At 38.7% G+C, this 21,400-nt stretch overlaps 1 protein-coding gene across 3 annotated transcripts in view; it reads left to right on the forward strand.

Annotated features, from left to right (window-relative positions):
• The window catches only part of INTS9 (integrator complex subunit 9), a 256,971-nt gene that overhangs the window by 120,867 nt on the left and 114,704 nt on the right, over positions 1–21,400 (forward strand). For all 3 annotated transcript variants that reach the window (XM_033938099.1, XM_033938100.1, XM_033938101.1), the window contains one exon: positions 3,017–3,137. In XM_033938099.1, coding sequence (XP_033793990.1) covers positions 3,017–3,137 — 121 coding nt within the window. The remainder of the gene's footprint in view (positions 1–3,016; positions 3,138–21,400) is intronic.

Here is a 21,400-nt window from a genome sequence, read left to right on the forward strand (position 1 = left end):
TAATTTAACATCAGTTTAATATACCTGGGCATAAATTTTCTTTCTGGCAGCTGTACTTCCAGTAGCTGCAATATATCTTACTACTTTAGATTTATGTTGAAGACATTTAAGTATCACTCTTATAGGCAGTGACACTATTGTTCATTCTTTTATGAAAAGACTGGCCAACTTTTTTATTTATTCCTATTCAAGACCAGTTTCTGCATTTATTTTCATCCAACTTTCAGTAGAGATCTATTATTTCTGGCATTCAGTAGTTTTCCTGTTTTAATATTCCATATCGCCTCATCTTAAGACAAGTATTAGAGAATGATCAAGCACCAACATTGAGGAGATGAATGGGGGCAGAACCCTTAGAAGATAGATTCAGTAGGTATATTCATCCCATTTACCTCATTTCTCTCACCAAACCTCAAGATCATATCTGGCCCATCATTTGGTGCTAATGTTGCCACATACTCTTCATTCTCTTTTGAATTTGCTAGGACTGTTTTATAAAGTTGTTTGGTACAAACGTAATGTCAAACACCTTTACTACAAGTAGATGTGGCTTAATTTGCTCCTGACTAAAAAAAAATTATGTGTCTGTCAGGCATTCTTCAGAACAGGCTGCTCTCTACTGAATATTAAAATGAATGTCGTTTGGTTCCTGGTAATTTTCTCTGTGGTGCATGAATTAGTCATATGGAGATGAACTCCTGAGAGATTGGCCTGCCTTTTCAGGCTTTATGTATGTGCAGCTTCTCAAACCGTGACCCTGTTTAGGTGATTGAAAATTCATGTGGCCTGAGATGATAACCAAAGCAAATTATTGCTGAGACACAATACGAGTAAGCAGCACATTCATTGTGTTTTTAAAATAATCTGATGTATTCACCATGCCAAAGATGTAGAATCTTACAACTTACCAAAAAGAGAGCCCAAGGAGGCCTCGATGTTGAGATAATCAAGGTACAACAAAGGAGTCGTGAAGATGAGATGTCATTCGTGACCCTTCGCTTTGGACACCAGATATACTCCTGCTCACTTCTAAATTTGACCTGTTTTGAATGCTCTATTTATGTGATAGAACTACCAGCCGTTGAGAGTCTTGACAAAGGCATAGATGCTGAAACACTGTCAGTGTCGAGTCTTTGAATTCTCGCAGTGCTACTATCTTCAAAGTGAACTTTACACTTATTGACATCTCATCCTTTGTTGAATCTTACAAGTTGCAACACACTTTCTTAAGCTCCTTCTGCAGCAGTCTGTGAGCCATCTGTCCAGCCTTCCTCTTTTAGGTATATAGGCTCGCGGAAGATAGGCTGGAAGAGGTGTGTCTGCAAGTGTGTAGTTGAGATCTGCATGCATGTGAGTTAGTGAGTGGATGGGGATGTGACTAGTTGTGTAGATTTGACATGACCAGGTGGATGATGGTGGTGTCTGTGATTTTGATTTGATTGGCTTTGTACCAAAGTGGTTTACAGTAAGTCAATAAGTTTTACAACTCATACAGAACAATGTACAATAGTCACAATAAAAACCCCTAAAAAAACAGAAGCACACAATTTGGTTGGATATTTCAGTTATAAAATTACCCTTGGTATATGAATTAACAAAAAACCTGGGTAATGAGTGTCTGGATATGGTTTGTTTGAGAGGGATAGCAGGTTGTCTACAAGTATATAGTTGGGATCTCTGTGTTACTCCTGGGGGAATTCTGGGTAATTGCACAGCATAGAATTTTTGTGCAGAATTCTACTATTATTAATACAATACTACTATTATTTCTATAGCACTACCAGATGTACACAGCATTGTACAGTCACGAAGGAGACAGTCCCTGCTCGAAGGAGCTTACAATATAACAGACAGGACAGACAAAACAGGATGCCAGGGTGGGGGATACAGTTAGGGAGATGGTTAATATGCTGGCTAGGGTGAAGGGCAGTGGGGAGTAGGGTTATGGATTGAAGGCTATATAAAAAATCTGGGTTTTCAGTCTGCTTTTAAATAAGGGAAGGGTCATGACAGTCGACCTCAGGTAGTTTATTCCAGGCATATGGGGCAGCTAGATGAAAATAAACAAAGTCTGGAATTGGCAATGGAGGAGAAGGGTACAGATCAAAGCAACTTATCTGAAGAATGGAGTTCTCGGGGAGGTGTATAAGGAGAGAGAAGACAGGATAGATATTGAGGGCTGCAAATTGAACACATTTTTAGATTAGTAATAGGAGTTTGAACTGTATGTGAAGGCAGATTTAAAGAGAAGGGTAATGTGAGTGTAGTGAGGTTGATGGAAAATGAATCATGCAACAGACAGGGGTGAGATGCGGTTCAGCAGGAGACCAGTTAGAAGTAGATTGCAGTAATCTAAGCATGTGGTTACAAGAGTGTAGGCAATGGTCTGGATAGTGTGCTCAGAGAGGAAGGGCATCAGCTGCTCGCTCTCTCTCTCCCCCACAAAGATTGCTTAGTAGGAGAAGGAGGAAAAGAACCGCTGCACTTCTGCCAACTTAGACTATCCTGTGTATGTGAACCATATGATTTCAAATATACAGTTGGACTGAAGCCAGCAGAGGAGGAGGAAGTGACCCAATGCGCAGCAATTCACTTCCTCTCCTCCTCCAACATGATCTCACTGTAGAGGAGGGAGAGAGAGAGAGCAGCTGATGCTGGCTGAGTGTGCCATGAACTGTAGGAACTATAAATAGAGCTTCACTTACAGCTTGAGTTCCAATATTCTGCTGGATCACCAGTACAGAACTGTCACAGGGTCAAATAAGTAGTCAAAAAGAGTTGAACAATGGAATTGTGTGGTAGATTGGATGATTCAGAAATTGCTTATCCTTGGCTGGATAATTCAGCCTCTTTGAAGCAGCCCCCCCCCCCCCCAAAAAAAAAAAAAAGAGATGTAATTGATGTTCTTAAACAGAGTTAATAATAATCTTAAGAACATAGGAGAGGTGTTGATTGGATACATTCCTCAAAACCAGAAGGAACATACCAGAACTTTCTTATTTCAATCTGTCCACAGACTACTGCCCGCTCCCTTGAAAGATGCAGTAGAGGTGGCAACATGGAGAAAGTGTTACAATATGCAAGAGGTGAACTCTGCCCTTAGCAAGATCCAACTGGTGGGGTATTCTCAGAAAATTGTGAGTAGCAGTCTGACCAGCACAATATTTTTTCAAAATTATTATTTTTGGTTGAACTACACATTTTGTGGATATACTTTGCAAATTCTTAATGCTAACATTTAAAAAAAAATTCTCCTTTTAAAATATTATGTTGCTAAAAGTCACTTTGACAAAATATTGGAGAAAACTGAAGTTTTTACAGCTTAAATATCTTCTACTGAACCATGAAAAGCTTGTATAAAATATTACTGTATAATGTTTAAGTACAGTGAAAATATGTAAATGTTATTTTCAGGTTAGGTGGATGTGGATTCTTTGATTTCCAGCTTATGGCTACTCATTCTAATTGGAATCATTTTATAATTAGTTACTGTTCGGTGAAAATGCATTGTTTTGGGAATTCTTCATGAACAATTGGTTTTCATCAGAAGCAGAGAGAGTAAAGCTTCATCTGAGTAACTCTTTACTACTGAGAGGATTTTGAATTCATTCTGAAATTGAAAAGAGACTTTATAGGACCTGTTATCGGGGAATTACAGAACTTTTACATCATCACCAGATGATGTTTGACTCTAAAGAGATTGGTAGCCCAGGGCCAGATTCTCCAAGCTTGGACACCACAGTAAAAAAAATTACCGTGGTGTGAGCAAATTTCGTTTTACTGTTGATTCTCAGCAAAGTAGCATGCAAATTATATGCATGCTTTGTGTGTGGAAAATTGCCAGTATGGGGAGGGAGGGGAGGAGCTATGGTCAAAAGAAAAAATCGCTAGCACAGCTCCTCCTCCTTGCCTGCCGGTCAAAAAAAAAGCAGACCCCTGCTTCTCCCTTCCTGAACTAGTAAGCAGGGAGAGCAGGGACTGTTTTTGTTTTTTGTTTTTTTAATGGGCGCAGCTATTGTGTATGCACAGCACATACACAAGAGCTGCACCTATAAAGAAAAAAAGAGCCCCCCCATACTACTACATCAAGCCTGGTGGTCTTGTGGGCCATTCCCCCCTCCCGACTTCCCTTTGTACCTTTTTTAGAAGACCAACAGGAAGGATGCTCATTCCCGCCGGCAGGCAGGCCTCTTCAAAATAGTGGGCCTTCCCCTTCCCAGTGCATTTTGGGATGCACTAGGGAGAGGTCTAAGGCCAGCGTTATGATGGACTAGCCACCCAGTCATGGTAGCAGCGCAGTGGGGCACCTTACAGGACACTGCTGTGAACTTCACAAAAAGGATGCCACATAAACATTTTACCAGAACTCCCTTATACGATATGGTGAGCCCCCCAAAACGCATACCCACCTGTCTACAAACCCAATAGCCCTTATGGCTGCAGTTGGCACCTATATGGCAGTACAGTAGGGTTTGGGTATTTTTTGGTGGGCTCACATGTTCCACCATGAATGTACTGGTTAGAGTGGCTTATGGGCCTGGGTCCTCCTCTCTATGGTTCACTAGCCTACCCCTCAGGTTATTAAGACACCTGTATGCAGCTCTACTAGGCTTTCCTATAGCAGGTGCTGATGTTCTAGAGACAGGTATGTACGTTTTTGTTCTGATATTTGTGGCAGTGTGAGTGGGTCAGTGATCACTGAGGGAGTGTGTGGGGGTCTTTATGTTGTCTCTGTAGTAGTGCTGCCCGATTCATGATTCAAATCAATTCACCAATTCACTTCAGGTGAATCGATTCGCATCGATTTGGTTTGGCAAAAAATCGAACTCAACGATTCAAGACCCATTCACGGCGTTCATGCTTTCCCTCTGCCGCTGCCACCCGCCGGAGTTGTCCCTATCTAAAGTAACTTCCGGTTTTGTGAAACCGGAAGTTACATCAGGACTTGGGAGTGCCGAGTGGACGTCGTGCTGGCTCTCTCCTTCGCGCCGCGAAAACATTTCTCCTCTCCTCCATGCGATTCCCAGTATAAGTTTGAGAATCAGGCAGGGGGGCTGGGGAAGCTGAGAATCGGGTAGGGAGGCTGGGGAAGCTGAGAATTGTGCAGGGGGCTGGGGAAAATTAGAATCGGGCTGGGGAAGCTAAGAATCAAGCAGGGGGCCTGGGGAAAATTAGAATCGGGCTGGGGAAGCTGAGAATCGGGCAGGGGGCTGGGGAAAATTAGAATCGGGCTGGGGAAGCTGAGAATTGAGCAGGGGGGGGCTGGGGAAGCTAAGAATCAAGCAGGGGGACTGGGGAAAATTAGAATTGGGCTGGGGAAGCTGAGAATCGGGCAGGGGGCTGGGGAAGCTGAGAATCAAGCAGGAGGGCTGGGGAAAATTAGAATCGGGCTGGGGAAGCTGAGAATCGGACACGACGGACAGAGGAAGCTGAGAAAAGGGCTGGGGAAGCTGAGAATTGGCCTGGGGAAGGTAAGAATTGGGTAGGGAGGCTGGGGAAGCTGAGAATCGGGCTGGGGAAGCTGAGAATCGGGCTGCCCGATTCACGATTCGAATCGATTTACACGACAAAAAATCAGCCTCCCAATTCGTTGACTGACCCTCCCCCCTAAAGCAGGAGTGGCAGCGCTGCCTCTTGCTGGCCTGCCGCTCCTGCTTTAGAGGGCGAGTGGGGACACCCATGGTATCCGGCTTTCCCGCATCAATTTACCTAATTTCAGCAGCCTGCCCTGCAGAAGATCGCTGGCTCTAGCGATCTTTGCAAGCAGCCATACGTTGTCCGAGTTGTCTTCTTTCTGCCGCGGTCCTGCCCCTTCTCTGTCATCAGAGGAGGGGCGGGACCATGGCAGAGAGAAGACAACTCGGACGACATATGGCAGCTTGCAAAGATCACTAGAGCCAGCAATCTTCTGCAGGGCAGGCTGCTGAAATTAGGTAAATTGAATACGCAGGCCTTCAGAGGGGTGCAGACGTTCAGGGGAGGGGGCCCTGGTGTAGAAGTACATGGAGGGAAGGGGGTTCAAAGAGACGTGCATATGCCGGACTTTGGGGGGAAGAAATAAGGGGTCTAAAAACAGAGGAGAGGGAGAGAGATGGTGGGCAATGGGATTTAGGGATGAAAGTTATAGAAAGGGAGAGATGCTGGATGAAAGGGTAGTTGAGAAAAGGTGGATCTATAGATGGAGATGAAAAAAAGGAAAGATGCCATACCTCCAGGGGAGGGAAGGGAAACGGAAGGGGAGGACAGAGATGGTAGTTGGATGGTTAGCATGGAGAAAGAAGAAAGAAGGAGACCCTGGCAAGCAAGCTATCAGAAGACAACCAGAGCCTGGGACCAACAAGATTTGAACAATGACCAGACAACAAAAGGTAGAAAAAATAATTTTATTTTCTGTTTTGTGATTACAATATGTCTGATTTGAAACGTGTAACCGCCAGAGCTTTTGTTAGACCACAAATGTGAGCTAGGATTTAACAGAGAAAGGAAAAGTCTTTTTTGTTTGTTTATTTTGTTTACACCACAGCGCCAGTGTGGTTAGGAGAAGGCAAAAGAGGTAAAGAGGCTATAAAATAAACCCACCAGGATGTTTGAAAAAAACACCCAATTGGGCAGGAAAATCGAATCGAAAAATTGATTCATTAGGCTGAATTGAATCGAATCGGAAATTTTTTTTTTCCTGAATCGGGCAGCACTACTCTGTAGTGGTTATCTGGTCACTTTGGATAACCTTTTGGCACTTATACCTGCTTTTACATTGTCTAACTTACAACGTATAAGTTTTGTCCAGGATGTCTCAAAAAACCTTTGATTATCCCTGCAGGTTGACTAAGTTTGGACAAGTTGAAGACCCTAGGCCTTCACAGACAGACCACTCAACTCTCTCTATGCTGGTTCAAATAATATGAATTTAATAATCAAGTAGTAACATCTTACAGGAACAAATCACACAGTATACAGAGTGATAGAGCATACACCAGGCTGGCCAGGCTGATGGAGAACCTCCGATGAGTTCTGAAACTATGGTTCAGGGAGCTTTCTTTTATATGATTCTGGCAGCTCTGGCCCACGTTGGTGCATGTTACATTTCACACTTTCATTGGTTAATCATATTCATTATTTCATATATTAAGCTATGGATTGGTTAACATAATTGAGTGATTCTGTGTCACGCCTCTTTCCATTTAATTCTACCCTCCTTTCCCCATAAGTGTTCTCTTAATATATCAAGAACCTCCCTCAAGCACCTGGGCCTAGTGGTTTTCCAGCTCTGTGGTTAGCCTTCTTGTATACTTCTGTCTGTGGTTCGTCTTTCCTCTGGTGAAAGTTATCATGTTGCTTGTCTTTCCTCTGGTGAAAGTTATCATGTTGCTTATATTTTTCATCAGAATTGTTTTTCTCTATCACTACGCCCGCCGTTTCTAGGAAAAAGCAGAAGTGTTTTTCACAGTTCACAGCTTCTCTCAGAGTTGACAATTTCTAGTCAGAGAGCCCATTTGCTTTTTCAGCAACCATTTTAGGTTTTAGCTGTACTGGCCTTGCTTTGGCCTGCTACTGCTGTGACAGGGAAATTCTCGGGGGTCTTCACCTGAGCTTACAGGACTTTCCTCCTCCTCCTCAAAGTTCCTGGAGAAAAAGTCCATAAGCCACTGCTTGCCCTGTATCGATAGCATGGATACAGGGCAAGCTCCTTGGGTTTTGGCCAGGTACTAGTGACCTGGATTGGCCACAGTGAGAACGGGCTACTGGGCTTGAAGGACCATTGGTCTGACCCAGTAAGGCTATTCTTATGTTCTTATGACCCAAATACCGTCCTAACCACTCCTCCAGATAACGCCCCTTTTAGTTCTGGGTGCACAGCGGCATTCAGAGGCCTAAAATTCCTTAGAAATGTCCAGAAAGTCGCTTTGATTATTGGCATTTGGGCGACCTGTCTTTTAGGTCGTCCAAGTGCCGATTTGGATGAGTTTTTAGACGTGTTTAAGTTTTGATATGAACCCCATAATAATCAGAGACAGCTTTAGGCTAGAATAACGGGGTTCTGTATGTAGTGGACTTGTTGCATTTAATGAAATATTAACTATTGCTTGTTAAATTCACTGAAATATTCAATTTTTGCTGAGAGGAGTACATTAATTTTTGGCATTTGAACTCTGAGGACTTTCTTAGAGATCAGACTCCACAGGTGACCCTTGAAGGGAGGAATGCTGGCCTAGTGCTTAACCCTCAGTAAGCCTGATTCTAAGAGAGAGGTTGTAGAGGCTCAGCATTAAAGATAGTTTTCATAGCAACCTATGAATTGCTGTCTGCCTCTATCCACCCACCCCTAGGTGACTACGATAAAATTAGGAAAATGGTTAAAAAGAAGCTAAAAGGGTCTGTGGCAAAGGTCAGAAGTGTAAACCAGGCGTGGATGTTGTTCAAAAAGACCAGATGTATTCCTTATATTAAAAAAGGTGGAAAGATGAGAAAACGAGAGCCGGCATGATTTAAAGGTGAAGTGAAAGAGGCTAATACAGCCAAGAAAACATTCTTTAAAGAATGAAAAAAGGATCCCAATGAAGAAAATAAGAAGAGACATAAGCACTGGAAAGTTAGACGCAAAGCATTTATAAAGAAAGCTAAACAAGAATATGAAGAACAATTTGCCAAAGAGGCAAAAACTCATAGTAACAATTTTTTTTTAGGTACATTAAAAGCAGAAATCCTGTGAGGGAATCCGTGGGACCTCTGGATGATCAAGGAGTAACAGCTGTGCTCAGGGAGGATAAAGCCATAGCGGAAAGACTGAATAAACTCTTTGCTTTGATCTTTGCAGAAGAAGATGTAAGAAATCTACCTGAACCACAAATGGTTTTCAAGGTAGAGGAATGAGGTGGAGGAATTGAAAGAAATCTCAGTGAGCCTGAAAGATGTACTAAGCCAAATTGACAAGTTAAAGAGTTATAAATCACCTGGACTGGATGGTATACATCCCAGGGTACTGAAAGAACTCAAGCATGAAATTGCTGATCTGTTGTTAGTGATTTGTAACCTGTCACTAAAATCATCTGTAGTACCTGAAGATTGGAGGGTGGCCAACGTTACGCCTATTTTTTAAAAAAGGGTTACAGAAGAGATTCAGGAAATTACAGACCAGTAAGCTTGACCTTGGTGCCAGGCAAAACAGTGGAAACAATTATAAAAAATAAAATTGTGGAACATGTAGACAAATATGATTTTAATGAGACGGAGTCAACATGGGTTCAGCCGAGGGAGGTCTTGCCTCACCAGTTTTCTTGACTTCTTTAAAGGTGTGAATAAACATGTGGATAAAGGCAAGCCAGTTGGTAGTGTATCTAGATTTCCAGAAGACTTTTGACAAAGTTCCTCATGAGAGGCTCCTGAGAAAATTAAGAGTCATGGGGAGGAGGCAATGTTCAACTGTGAATTAAGAACTGGTTATCGGACAGAAAATAGAGGGTAGGGGTGAATGGCCATTTTTCTCAGTGGAGGAGGGTAAATAGTGATGTGCCCAGGGATCCGTGCTATTCAGCTTATTTATAAATGATCTAGAAATTGGAACTACGAGCTAAGTGATTAAATATGCAGATGACAAACTGTTCAAAGTTGTTAAAACGCACTACTTTAAAACACTGCAGGAAGACCTTAGGAAATTGGAAGACTGGGTGTCCAAATGGCAAATGAAATTCAATGTGGACAAATGCAAAGTGATGCACATTGGGAAGAATAATCCAAATCATAGTTATCGGATGCTAGGGACCACCTTGGGGGTCAGCACTGAAGGAAAGGATCTGTGTTTCATTGTGGACAGTACGTTGAAGCCTTCCGCCCAATGTACAGCGGCGGCCAAGAAGGCAAACAGGATGCTATGAATTATTAGAAAAGGGAGGGTTAACAAGACTAATAATGGCTCTGTATCACTCAATGGTTTGTCAGTGGTGTGACCTCACCTTGAGTATTGCGTTCAGTTCTGATCTCCTTATCTCAAAAAAGATATATCGGCACTAGCAAAAGTTCAAAGAGGAACGACCAAGATGATAAAAGGGATGGAACTCCTCTCGTATGACTTAGGGCTCTTCAGCTTGGAAAAGAGATGACTGAGGGGAGATATGATTGAAGTCTACAAAATCCTGAGTGGTGTAGAACGGGTACAAGTGGATTGTTGGGTTTTTTTGTTTTTTTTTACTACATCAAGATTTACAAAGACTAGGGGACACTGGATGAAGTTAGAGAGTAATACTTTTAAAACTAATAGGAGGAAATTTTTTTTCACTAAGAGAATAGTTAAGCTCTGGAACGTGTTGCCAGAGGATGTGGTAAGAGCAGTTAATGTAGCTGGCTTAAAAAAAAAAAGGTTTAGACAAATTCTTGGAGGAAAAGCCCATAGTCTGCTGTTGAGACAGCCATGGGACAATAGCTTGGAATGCTGCTACTATTTGGATTTCTTGCCAGGTAGTTGTGACTTGGGTTGGCTTCTACGAAGATGGGATACTGGGCTAGTTATATTTATCAATGGTGAGTTGGCAAACTTATATTTTTCTGCTTTGTTTTTGAAAAATGTTCCTTTCCAATTGTTATAGTGTTTAAGAAAGCTTGAAATTGAGAGTGAACAGCAGGGAAAGGTACAAATAATTTATTTTATTTATTAATTTTTAAAATGTATATACCATTTTATTCCCAAAATGGTTTACAAATATTTACAATAATAAAATATGATAAAATTCAGTACAAGGTTAAAACAAGACAAACAGATTCTATCCTTACATAAAATCAATTTCTCAGAGAAATGCATCTACTACATATAGTTGTGTTTTCAGCATTTTCCTAAATGAGCTCTTATACATTTTCGGATTTTACCAACCATGCCATTCCACAACTTAACCCCTGCACATGTAAAAGTCATGGCATCCGTTTCTACATACTTAGGGTTAGCCTTCGTTTTCAGCAATGCTGAACTTTCGGAGTGCAGTGATCTTAATGGTTGATACTCTGACATCAAGCCTTTAAAAAATTCAGGGATCGTACCATATAAAAATTGATGACATATCATAATTGCTTTGTATTGAATTCTGAATGCAACTGGCAACCAATGCAATTGTCGGAGATATGGAATAATATGTTCATATCTTAATGTTCCAGTTATCATTCAAGCCACAGCATTCTGTACCACTTGCAAAGCCCTGCACCTGGTCTTAGTTATTCCCAGGTACAGGACATTGCAGTAGTGCAGGCGTGACAAGATCATTGCTTGTACAACAGCATGGAAGTCAGATGGTAACAACATTGGTTTCAAACGATACAATAAATGTATCAATGCAAAAAAATTTGCACTGTCTTTACCACCTGACAACCCATTGTAAGTCCTGGATCCAATTTTACTCCCAGAACTGTCATAGACTCCCTGACATCCATCCATCACTTTCAGAGTTTTGGGCCAATTAACTTGATCAGATTTCCCCACAAACATTACCTCAGTCTTTTTTACATTCAATTTTAAACCCTGACTTTCCATCCATCCAGTAACTTTTCTAATCCATCTCCCCATACACACACCAGAAAGAAAAAAAATTATATCATCCGCATATATGTGGTATTCAACCCCTAAAGATTGAAACAACTGACCAATTGTGACCATGTAAATATTAAATAATAATGCCAAAAGCGCTGAACCCTGGGAACTCCACTTCTCACCTGAAATTTACTTGAAATCTTATTCCCATTTCTCACTTGAAAAGAGCGATCTAGCAAGTACGAATTAAGTCATTTAAGTACAGTATCACCTGCCCCAAGATCTTTTAACCTTAATAATAATTTTTGAAGATCTACAGAATCAAATAATAGAAGTGTGCCTTGGGAGCAAAAAATAAGAGTGCTGGAAGAAAAAAAACTTAGCTGATCACGAGAAGAGGCATTACTGCTGATACTTCTTGTGACTTGGGGCAAATCACTTTACTTTCTATTGCTTCAAGTACATCAAAATGGTTGCTTTGCTAAGCTGTGGTATGGCAATAACTTTTGTTGTTTGCCAGTGTTGCAGCTTAATGTAATGTTCTTGGTTTTTCTTAACATTTCGATCCCAATTTAAATTAAATAACCAGCTACAAAGCATGCAAACTTATGCAAAGCTATGTAAATGCACAATACATCTTATGTTAAACTTTAAAGAAGTTGCCTTATTCATAGAAAATTTAACATCATCTCAAGAGGTGGTGTTTCCTCCAATAGCACCAGCATGTTATATATGTGCCAGTGCTCCTAGGAATTTCTCTCAAAGGAATTGGTGAATGTTTTATATGTTATTCCCCCATCACTCAAAAATGTGAGCACCCCTCCAGGGACTCACCCTTTATTCCTTTTAGAAATTGGGAAATGTCGATGAAGTTTATCTCCTGATCCCTTTTGAAATTGAAGAATCCCCTTCCCAACATCTCTCTCCCCATGCATCATTGTGGCATCTTCCAGGAAATCCCTGGGAAGTAATAGTAATAGCGATCCCCAGTTGCTATTGCCTTGGTGGCTTCCTCTTCAAAACTGGCGCTAGCAGTTCCCTAGTTTTAGTCTTATGGTACTAACACCAGGAGTCTGCCTGTGGTGCCAAAAAATGGAGAGTGGGTGTGAGGGGGGAGGGTAATTCTGTAGTTTCAAAATGAATAGAGGCGGGGGAGGGAATCTTTTTTTTTTTTTTTCTGTTCCCTCATTTTTAAAACCAGGTAAGGACCCTAGTAAATGTGCCTCCTATAGGCCTATATCTTGTTGGCTATGGATTATAAAATTTTTTTTTTTTTTTTTTTATTGATTTTTTCACATATCAACAAGTGTTATAAATTTTCCATACAATTATCTTAACAATACACTTGATATCTCTATAATGTATTTTATATAAATCATATTTTATATTATTTTTCTTTTGAATTTATATAATATATATTGTAATGATTTTATCAATTATTATTTAATTATGAACCCTTTTCCCTCCCTTATTACTTTAATTTCTCATAAGACTATCATTCATTATGATATATTTTTAATAATGTATAATAAAGAGAATAAATTTCTTATCCCTTCCCTCCCTCCCTTCTTTAATCATTATCTTATTATGGGAAAAAATTAAAATCAGTCATTGCAAAAATCTGTTAATGGTCCCCAAATCTTCTTGAACTTATCCATATATCCTTTTTGTGTTGCAGATGTACGCTCCATCTTATATATATGGCAAACTGAGTTCCACCAAAAATTATAGTTCAATCTGTCATAATTTTTCCAATTATGTGTAATTTGCTGTACTGCTACTCCAGTCAATATAAATAAAAGTTTATTGTTATTTGATGAAATTTGACTTCGGGCTCTCATTGCAGTACCAAACAAAATTGTATCATATGTCAAGGCTACCGGATTTTCTAACATCCTATTAATTTGAGGCCAAATTGATTTCCAAAATGTTAATATGAGTGGACAATAGAATAAAAGATGATCTAATGTCCCTACTTCAAGATGACAATGCCAGCATCTATTAGACTTAGAGCTATCTATTCTATGTAAACGTGTGGGGGTCCATAAAGCTCTATGTAAAATAAAAAACCAAGTTTGTCTCATAGAGGCTGACAATGTACATCTTAACCTCCAAGACCAAAGTCGTGGCCATTGAGATGCATTAATCTGATGCTTAATCTCAATGTTCCAAATATCTCTAAGACCATTTTTTTTCTTTTTGTGTATAAATCCAGATATTAATTTATACCACATTGCGGCCTGGTGACCCATTGAATCTATCTGAAAACATAAGAATTCCATACTATGATAGTTATTAAGATTTTTCCATTCAGGGAACCCTACCTGAATGGCCTGCTTCAATTGCATCCATCTGAAATATTGTGATTTATTCAAACCGAATTTATTTTGCAATTGTGAAAACTCAAGCAGTTTACCTTTATTCATTACATCCTCTATAATACGGATTCCAGCTATCATCCAATGTTTCCAGATAATTTTAAAACCGCCAACTTTGATCTTTGGATTGAGCCATATTGTTTGAGTCGTTGATTTAGTTATTGGAATAGGAGTTAGATTACTTATATATCTAATAGTTTTCCAAGTATCAACAAATATTTTGTGATCCTTATATAACCTTGGCATTTGAATACTGATAACATGACTCAGACGTAAAGGAAACATTAATCTCCATTCTAACCAGAACCAATCTGGTATATGTTCAATGGGCTCTGGGAGGATCCAATACATACCCTGACGCATAATATAGGCTTGATGGTACCTATAAAAATTTGGAAAATTTACCCCTCCCTCCGTAATTGGTCTTTGTAAAGATACTAGAGCAATTCTGGGGTTTTTTCCAAGCCAAATAAATTTTGTTAACATCTTATCCAATTTTTTGTAAAAAGACCCCTGAAAAAAAATTGGTTTCATACCCATTTGGTAACAAACTACTGGTAATATCATCATTTTTACAGTTTGTACTCTCCCCCACCAAGATATGCATAAAGGATTCCATTGTTCACACATTTCTGACACTTTTTGTAATAAATTTTTTTCATTAGTTTTCATAGTCTCATCTATAGTTTTTGTAATCCAAATTCCTAAATATTTTAATCCTTCTTCTTTCCAAATAAAAGAAAATGAGTCAAATAAACTTTTTGTACAATGTATATTGAGTGGAAGCACTTCTGATTTATTCCAGTTTATTTTATAACCTGAAAATTTTCCAAATTTTTCAATCAATTCAAGCAAATTTGGAATAGTTGTTTCCGGATTTCTCAAATAAAGTAAAATATCATCCGCATATGCTGATAATTTATATTCTCTATCAGAATGTGGAATACCCTGTATCTCCTTTACCTGTTCTATAGCTAATAATAAGGGTTCTAAAACGATATCAAAAAGCAAAGGAGATAGTGGGCATCCTTGTCTAACCCCCCTCTGTAGAATAAATCTTTCTGAAAAATTATTATTGATATATAATCTAGCAGCAGGGGAGCTATACAATGCTTTTATTATTTGTATAAATCCGGATCCTATACCAAACCAATCCATTGCCTGAAACATGAAGATCCATTCCACTCTATCAAAAGCTTTTTCAGCATCTAATGAAATAGAGAATGCTGGGTCATTAATGGATTTTGTCAAATATAATATATGATGTGCCAGTCTAGTATTATGAGATGAATGTTTGATGCATATCTATAATGAAAGGGAGAGCTTTAGCCAATCTTAATGCTAATGCCTTAGTTAAAATTTTTCCATCCACATTTATTAAAGAAATTGGTCTATAATTTGAAACCAAAGTGGGATCTTTATTTGACTTAGGTAAAACTATAGTTATTGATTCAGCCATAGTACCTGTAATACAACCTTTATTTAGTTGTGTCTGATATAGTTTTAATAAATAGGGCATTATAATGTTTTGGAATGATTTATAAAACTCCACTGTATAACCATCTCCACCTGGAGCGGATCCAACTCTAAGGGATTTCAAAGCTGTATCTAATTCTTTTAAGGATATTGGTTCTTCTAAACTTCGTTTTATATGTTCAGGAATTTTTGGTCCTTTTATTAACTTTAAAAAATCTAAACCATCCTTTTCCTTTTTTGAATAAGACTCAGAAGAATACAAATCTTTATAAAATTTTAAAAATTGTTTTATAATGGGATCAATTTGAGATAAAATTTAACCATTCTCATTTTGAATAGCAATTATTTTTGTTTTTCTTTTTTTCGCTTTAAGATAATTTGCTAGCATTCTTCCTGCCTTATTCGAATTTCCATAATACAAAGCTTGCTGTATAAATAAATCTTTTCTAATAATTTTTGAAGAAATTTCATTATATCTACCTTTAGCTTTTAAAAGTTCTTGTTGTGTCAAATAATCCCATTTTTCAATTAATTTTGATTCTGGAGACTTCACCACTTTTTCCAATTCTGTAAATTGTTTTTTTTCTTTTTTTATTTGCAAAGCTGAATAAGAAATAATTTGTCCTCTAATATATGCTTTAAAAGCATCCCACAAAGTCTCTATTGAAATTTCTTCTGTATCATTAATTTGAAAATATTATTTTATTTTTTCCAAAAGATTTTCACAAAAATCTGTATCTGTAAGCAATGTATTATTTAATCTCCATATAGGTCTATTTCCATTCTGATTTATTATTTTAATTTCAATCCACACTCCAGCATGATCAGATAGTATAATTGGATCAATGACAGCCTGTGTGACTTGATGTACTAATTGATTAGAAACAAAAATGTAATCTATTCTAGAAAAAGAATTATGAACCTGTGAGCAAAATGAAAATTCCCGACCATCAAAATGAAGAATACACCAAATATCTTTTAAATCACAAGATTGTACCAAATTATCAAGGCCTAATGATTTTATAAATCTTCTCGGACTTTTATCCATCAATGGATCCATAACAGCATTAAAATCCCCTGCTACTACTAGATTTGAAGTAGCAAGTGGAAGAATCAATTGTTGCAGAGTTTTAAAAAATTCATTTTGGTTCGAATTAGGGGCATATATATTGAAGAGCGTCATGGTGGTATTTCCAATGTCCATTTCCACATATACCCATCTTCCAAGAGGATCAGCTGCCTTAAATTTAAATGAAGCAGAACATTTTTTATTTATTAATATTGCAACACCAGCTTTTTTTCCTATTGCCGAAGAAAAATAACATTGTTTGACCCAATCACCTTTTAGCTTTATAGATTCATTATTTGACAGATGGGTCTCTTGTATGCAGCATATATCAGCGTTTTGTCTTTTTAAAAATAATAATGCTTTTTTTTTTTTAATCAGGTGATTGAGACCATTAACGTTTAAAGATATTATCTTAAGATCCATTATGTGTTAATATAATTTGTAATGTATCAATATAATCTTCAATATTCTTTTTAATCTCCATTTTCCCATATATAAGATAAATCAAATAATTGCCTATTTTACCCAAACCCTGCAGTTTTAAAGCCCACCCATTCCCTCCCTCCCCTCCCCATACATCTACGAACACTTGGAAACGCAAAATTAGATCAGGTCTGACATCACTCCTTACAAGCTAATAAAATATTTTTTTTTTAGTATCCCAAGCTCCACAATATTAAATAACATATTGCTGTTAAAACATAAATATTCTTTTATCTATATTTTTCCTATTGTATGGATAACTGTCTGTTATCTAATATTTATTATAATCAAATGAATTAAAATTATATGAAATATTCTAAAATTTATAAATAAATTGTAATCTAAGATAAGATTTTTAAGAATTTTTAAACAAGCATATTATCATCCATAACTCCAATCATTCAACATATGTATTATTAATCCATTCTATATATATTATTTATCAAAATAAATATTAACATACATGTTTTCTTTACATAACCCATTCTTATTCTCTTACTTATTTAAGCTCTTGAACATTCAAAATGAAATATTAATAAAGCATATCCTTAAACCAAATTCTTTTTTGTAACATAAAGAATTGTATCTATAGCAGAATAGAATAAAAATTACATATTGAATCATAAAATCAATATACTTTTGTATTTTTTTTACAAGGATATTATTTTCTCTTATATGATATTTTATTCTATTTTATATACTTTTCAATATATTTAAGATACTTCAAATCATATTCTTCCGTTGGATGACTTAAAGTTTCGTATTTCTGTATACGCTCTTTATCCTTCTCCTCAAGGTCTGTTTTTTTCCCCTTATGAATGTGTCATAACTTAAATCAACCAATCCACTTCACTTCCGGTGTATTTCATTGGCTGAAAGAAGATTTCCTTCATTTTCTCACGTCGTCGCGCATTTTTATTCCCTCTAGCGATACTGCAGAGATTTCCACATTTCTAGCATATTCCTTCTTCTCTCTGAAGGCAAAGAAGCAACGGCACCGAGGGAACATCTCTCGAAGATATCTCTCCACCTCTCAATCTCCCATCGGATGTCAACATTCATTTCTCAAAGCTGTGCAGCAATTCCTAGGTAAGGCCTATGCACCGTGTTCCATGTACGTCACTTGAATCCTCGACGTCTTCATCATTATGGCGGGTCAATTCCATTCTCGTGACAATTTTTTCGTTGTTATTTAAAGTGAGTTGAGCATTCCAGTATTCTAAACGGTCATCTCTTTTAGTAATTCTATTGTATTTTGCCATAAAATAAAAGTAAAACAAATTTATCTTCATGTCTGTTTGATCAAATTAATATATGTCCAGTATTCATTCAAGAAGTCATTGGTTGTTCAAATTGTTCTAAAAATTCTAATAATTTTTTATGGTCGGTAAAATTCTGAGTTTTATTTCCCAGTGTTACTTTCATAACCGCTGGGTAGAGGAGTCCATATCTTGCCCCTAGTGCCCTTAATTGTGGTCTTATATCCAGTAGTTGTTTTCTTTTAAGGGCTGTCTCCCTGGCAAAATCCGGTACAATATGTATGCGTGCGTCTTGACATCTTAAATTTTTATTTTCTTTAGCAAGTTGACAAATCTCAACCACGTGTTGATATCTTAGTAATTTGAATATTAAAGTCCTTGGACCTTTTTGCACTGTTGTTTTTTGTCCCGGTATTCTGTGCGCTCTTTCAATTTCAAGAGGCACTTTAGATTTCAAAGGCAAGATTTTTGGAAGGAATTGTTCTAGGAAAGTAATGGGATCATTTTTTTCCACTCCTTCTGGCATCCCAATAATTCTCAAGTTGTTTCTTTTTTCCCTGTTCAAACAATCTTCCAAATCTCTCTTTATTATTTCCATCTCTTTCCATGCTTTTTTATTTTGCATGACTTCAGTATGTACCTCGTCTGATTTTTCTTCTAAATGAGTTATTTTATTATCAATTAGATCTACTCTTTTTGTGAGAGTAGCTACATCTTCAATTGCCTTTTGAAGTTGTTTTTTAATCTCCAATACGATGTCTTTTATTTGTCTTATTTCTATCATCATATCCGGATCTCCTTCTGAAGGCAACGGAACTTTTGAAGGTGTCCCGGGTTCCGGCTTTGATCGTTTGTTACTGCTTGTCCCCGATCCACCGGCACCTGCATCGTTTTTATTTTGTTTGCCCGATGCCATATTTTTATGATCCACAACTTTTCTTAACGAAATATCAATATTGGAGCTTTTTATTTTAAAATAATAGCTTGTCTGACACGGAGCCCGTCTATCACCCGACCATTCGCTTGCGTGTCCAAGCCACGCCCCTCCGGATTATAAAATTTTTACAAAAATATTGGCCCTTACGCCTTTAAAAAGTATTACTAAAATTGGTACATGAAGATCAGTCTTGCTTTATAATTGGAAGATAGACATATGATAACATTAGAGGAGCCTTACATATTTTGAGGCAGGAGAATCTGCTGGATCAGCTTTATATGCTGAGACAATTCCTTATATAATACACCTTTAGCTAGCTTCCATATTAGCCCTGTCTGGTACCTCTAAACAATTGTAATGTTGGTGTATGTGCCCTATCTCCATTGCTATTTGCCTTTTCCATTGAGTCCTTGGCACACCTGGTGAGAAATAATCCTAATAGCCATGTTATAACTTGAGGAGACTTTCAACATAAGGTTATGTTATTTACTGCTGATATGCTTTTAATGTTAATGGAATCTCTTCATCATTTGATCACTCTTTTTCAAGCATATTGTGAGATTTCAGGGTTTAAAATTAATGTGTCTAAATCTTAAATTCTGAATGTATCCCTTCAATCATTTCAACAGCTTTGGATAAAATATCCATTCCATTAGGTGACTGATTATATTAAGTATTTAGGAATAAAACCTTCCTTCTAGTATGGAGCGATTGTATGAGCGTAATTTTCCTAAACGACTAGGTGAATTGTTTACTGAAATTGAACATTGGGTGTCATTTAATCTCTCCTGGTTGGGCCACATAGTAGCAGTAAAAATGATAATTTTGCCTAAATTATTTTCTAGTACAATAAGCACATCATTCTTGAACACTTGGGTAGTTAATCCCTAGTTGCGAGATCCTTTGTAAAGAGCCTTATTTACATTTTTCTGCTCCGCCTCCCTTCACTCTGAGCTGTCCTGTAAGTCCTCAGTTTCTCTCTCTACACAGAAAATGGTAGGAACTCTTCTAATCTACTCATGTTTATTTTTCTTTAATTTTGAGTTTTGTTATTTGATTGTGAGGCATTTTAGTGCTGCAGAAGCTCCTGGTTTCAGGACCTCTATGGCTGCGGAAGGACATAGATTCTAAGGGTAGAAATCTGCAGCCAAGGGTCAGCCTGCTTGGCCAGCCTGCATTAACAGTCCAGGTGCTCAGGGCTGTTCCATTGACAGCAAGGCTCGCTCCAGGGTTTGTCCACAGAGAGCTTGAGTGCAGGCTGAGTTGCTCCTTGGAGGTTTCATTGGGATCGGGAATAACTGCATTGCCTTCCCTGTTCACGTGCATGTGTGCCGTTTCCTGTGAGGGTTGAGGTCCCAGTCTGGTCGGGAGACTGTGAAGCAGTTGGAAGAAACAAACTTTCAACTTTCCAGGCTTGTCTGAGGCAAAAATCCTTCCTTTCTCTCTGGCTACAGTTAAGAAGAAATTTGAAGCCACAGTGTTGGAGTTTAAGGTGGCTGCATCAGCCTCATACATTGCATGTGCTTGCCACTCAAAGCTGCACAATGCTCCAAGAGTGGATGCCAGTGCAGATCACCAGTTCCTTATGTCGGGATTGGATTATGTGGCATATGCTCTATATCAGGGGTGCCCAATACGTCGATCGCGATCGACCGGTAGCTCAGGAAGGCAACTTGAGTCGATCACAGAGCCCATCCCAGGCTCCGTGATAGACTCGCGTTGCCTTCAAAATCTACCGGCCGATCAGCCTTCCTGTCCCCGATTGCCTGGTGAAAAGACAGCTTCCCTCCCTTCCACTCACTCACTGCCCTCTTGCCCACAAGCAAATTGAACTCAGGCTGCGGGGCTTTAACACTGCGTGCGCTGGCTTCCCTTCTTCAAAACAGGAAGTTATGTCATTCCTGTTTCAGAAGGGAAGCCGGCACGTGCAGTGTTAGAGCCCGCCCCCCCTGCCTGGGTTCAGTTCCTCTAACAACGCGTGCAAACTCCGGCCTTGGGGCGCAACACTCTGGTAGCTGGCTGCAGCCGCAGCCGCATCCCGCACGGCCACAGCGGCAAGTATTTGGACTGCCGAAGGGGCAGGACGTGGCAGCCATGCTCTGAGCGTCGCCTTCCCTCCCCCGTGGAACGTTTCCATTCGTGTCCGCCCCCAAGGAGAGCACCGCCGAACATAAATGGGGAGTGCCGTTCTCCCTACATATTTTTCTGTCACCTTCTACCGCTCCAGCATCCCCAGAGCCAGAGAAGGCAAGTGGCTGTGTCCGTTCCTTCATTGGGGCTTCTCCAAAA

This window comes from Geotrypetes seraphini, chromosome 3 (assembly GCF_902459505.1).
Source record: "Geotrypetes seraphini chromosome 3, aGeoSer1.1, whole genome shotgun sequence".
NCBI lineage: Eukaryota > Metazoa > Chordata > Amphibia > Gymnophiona > Dermophiidae > Geotrypetes > Geotrypetes seraphini.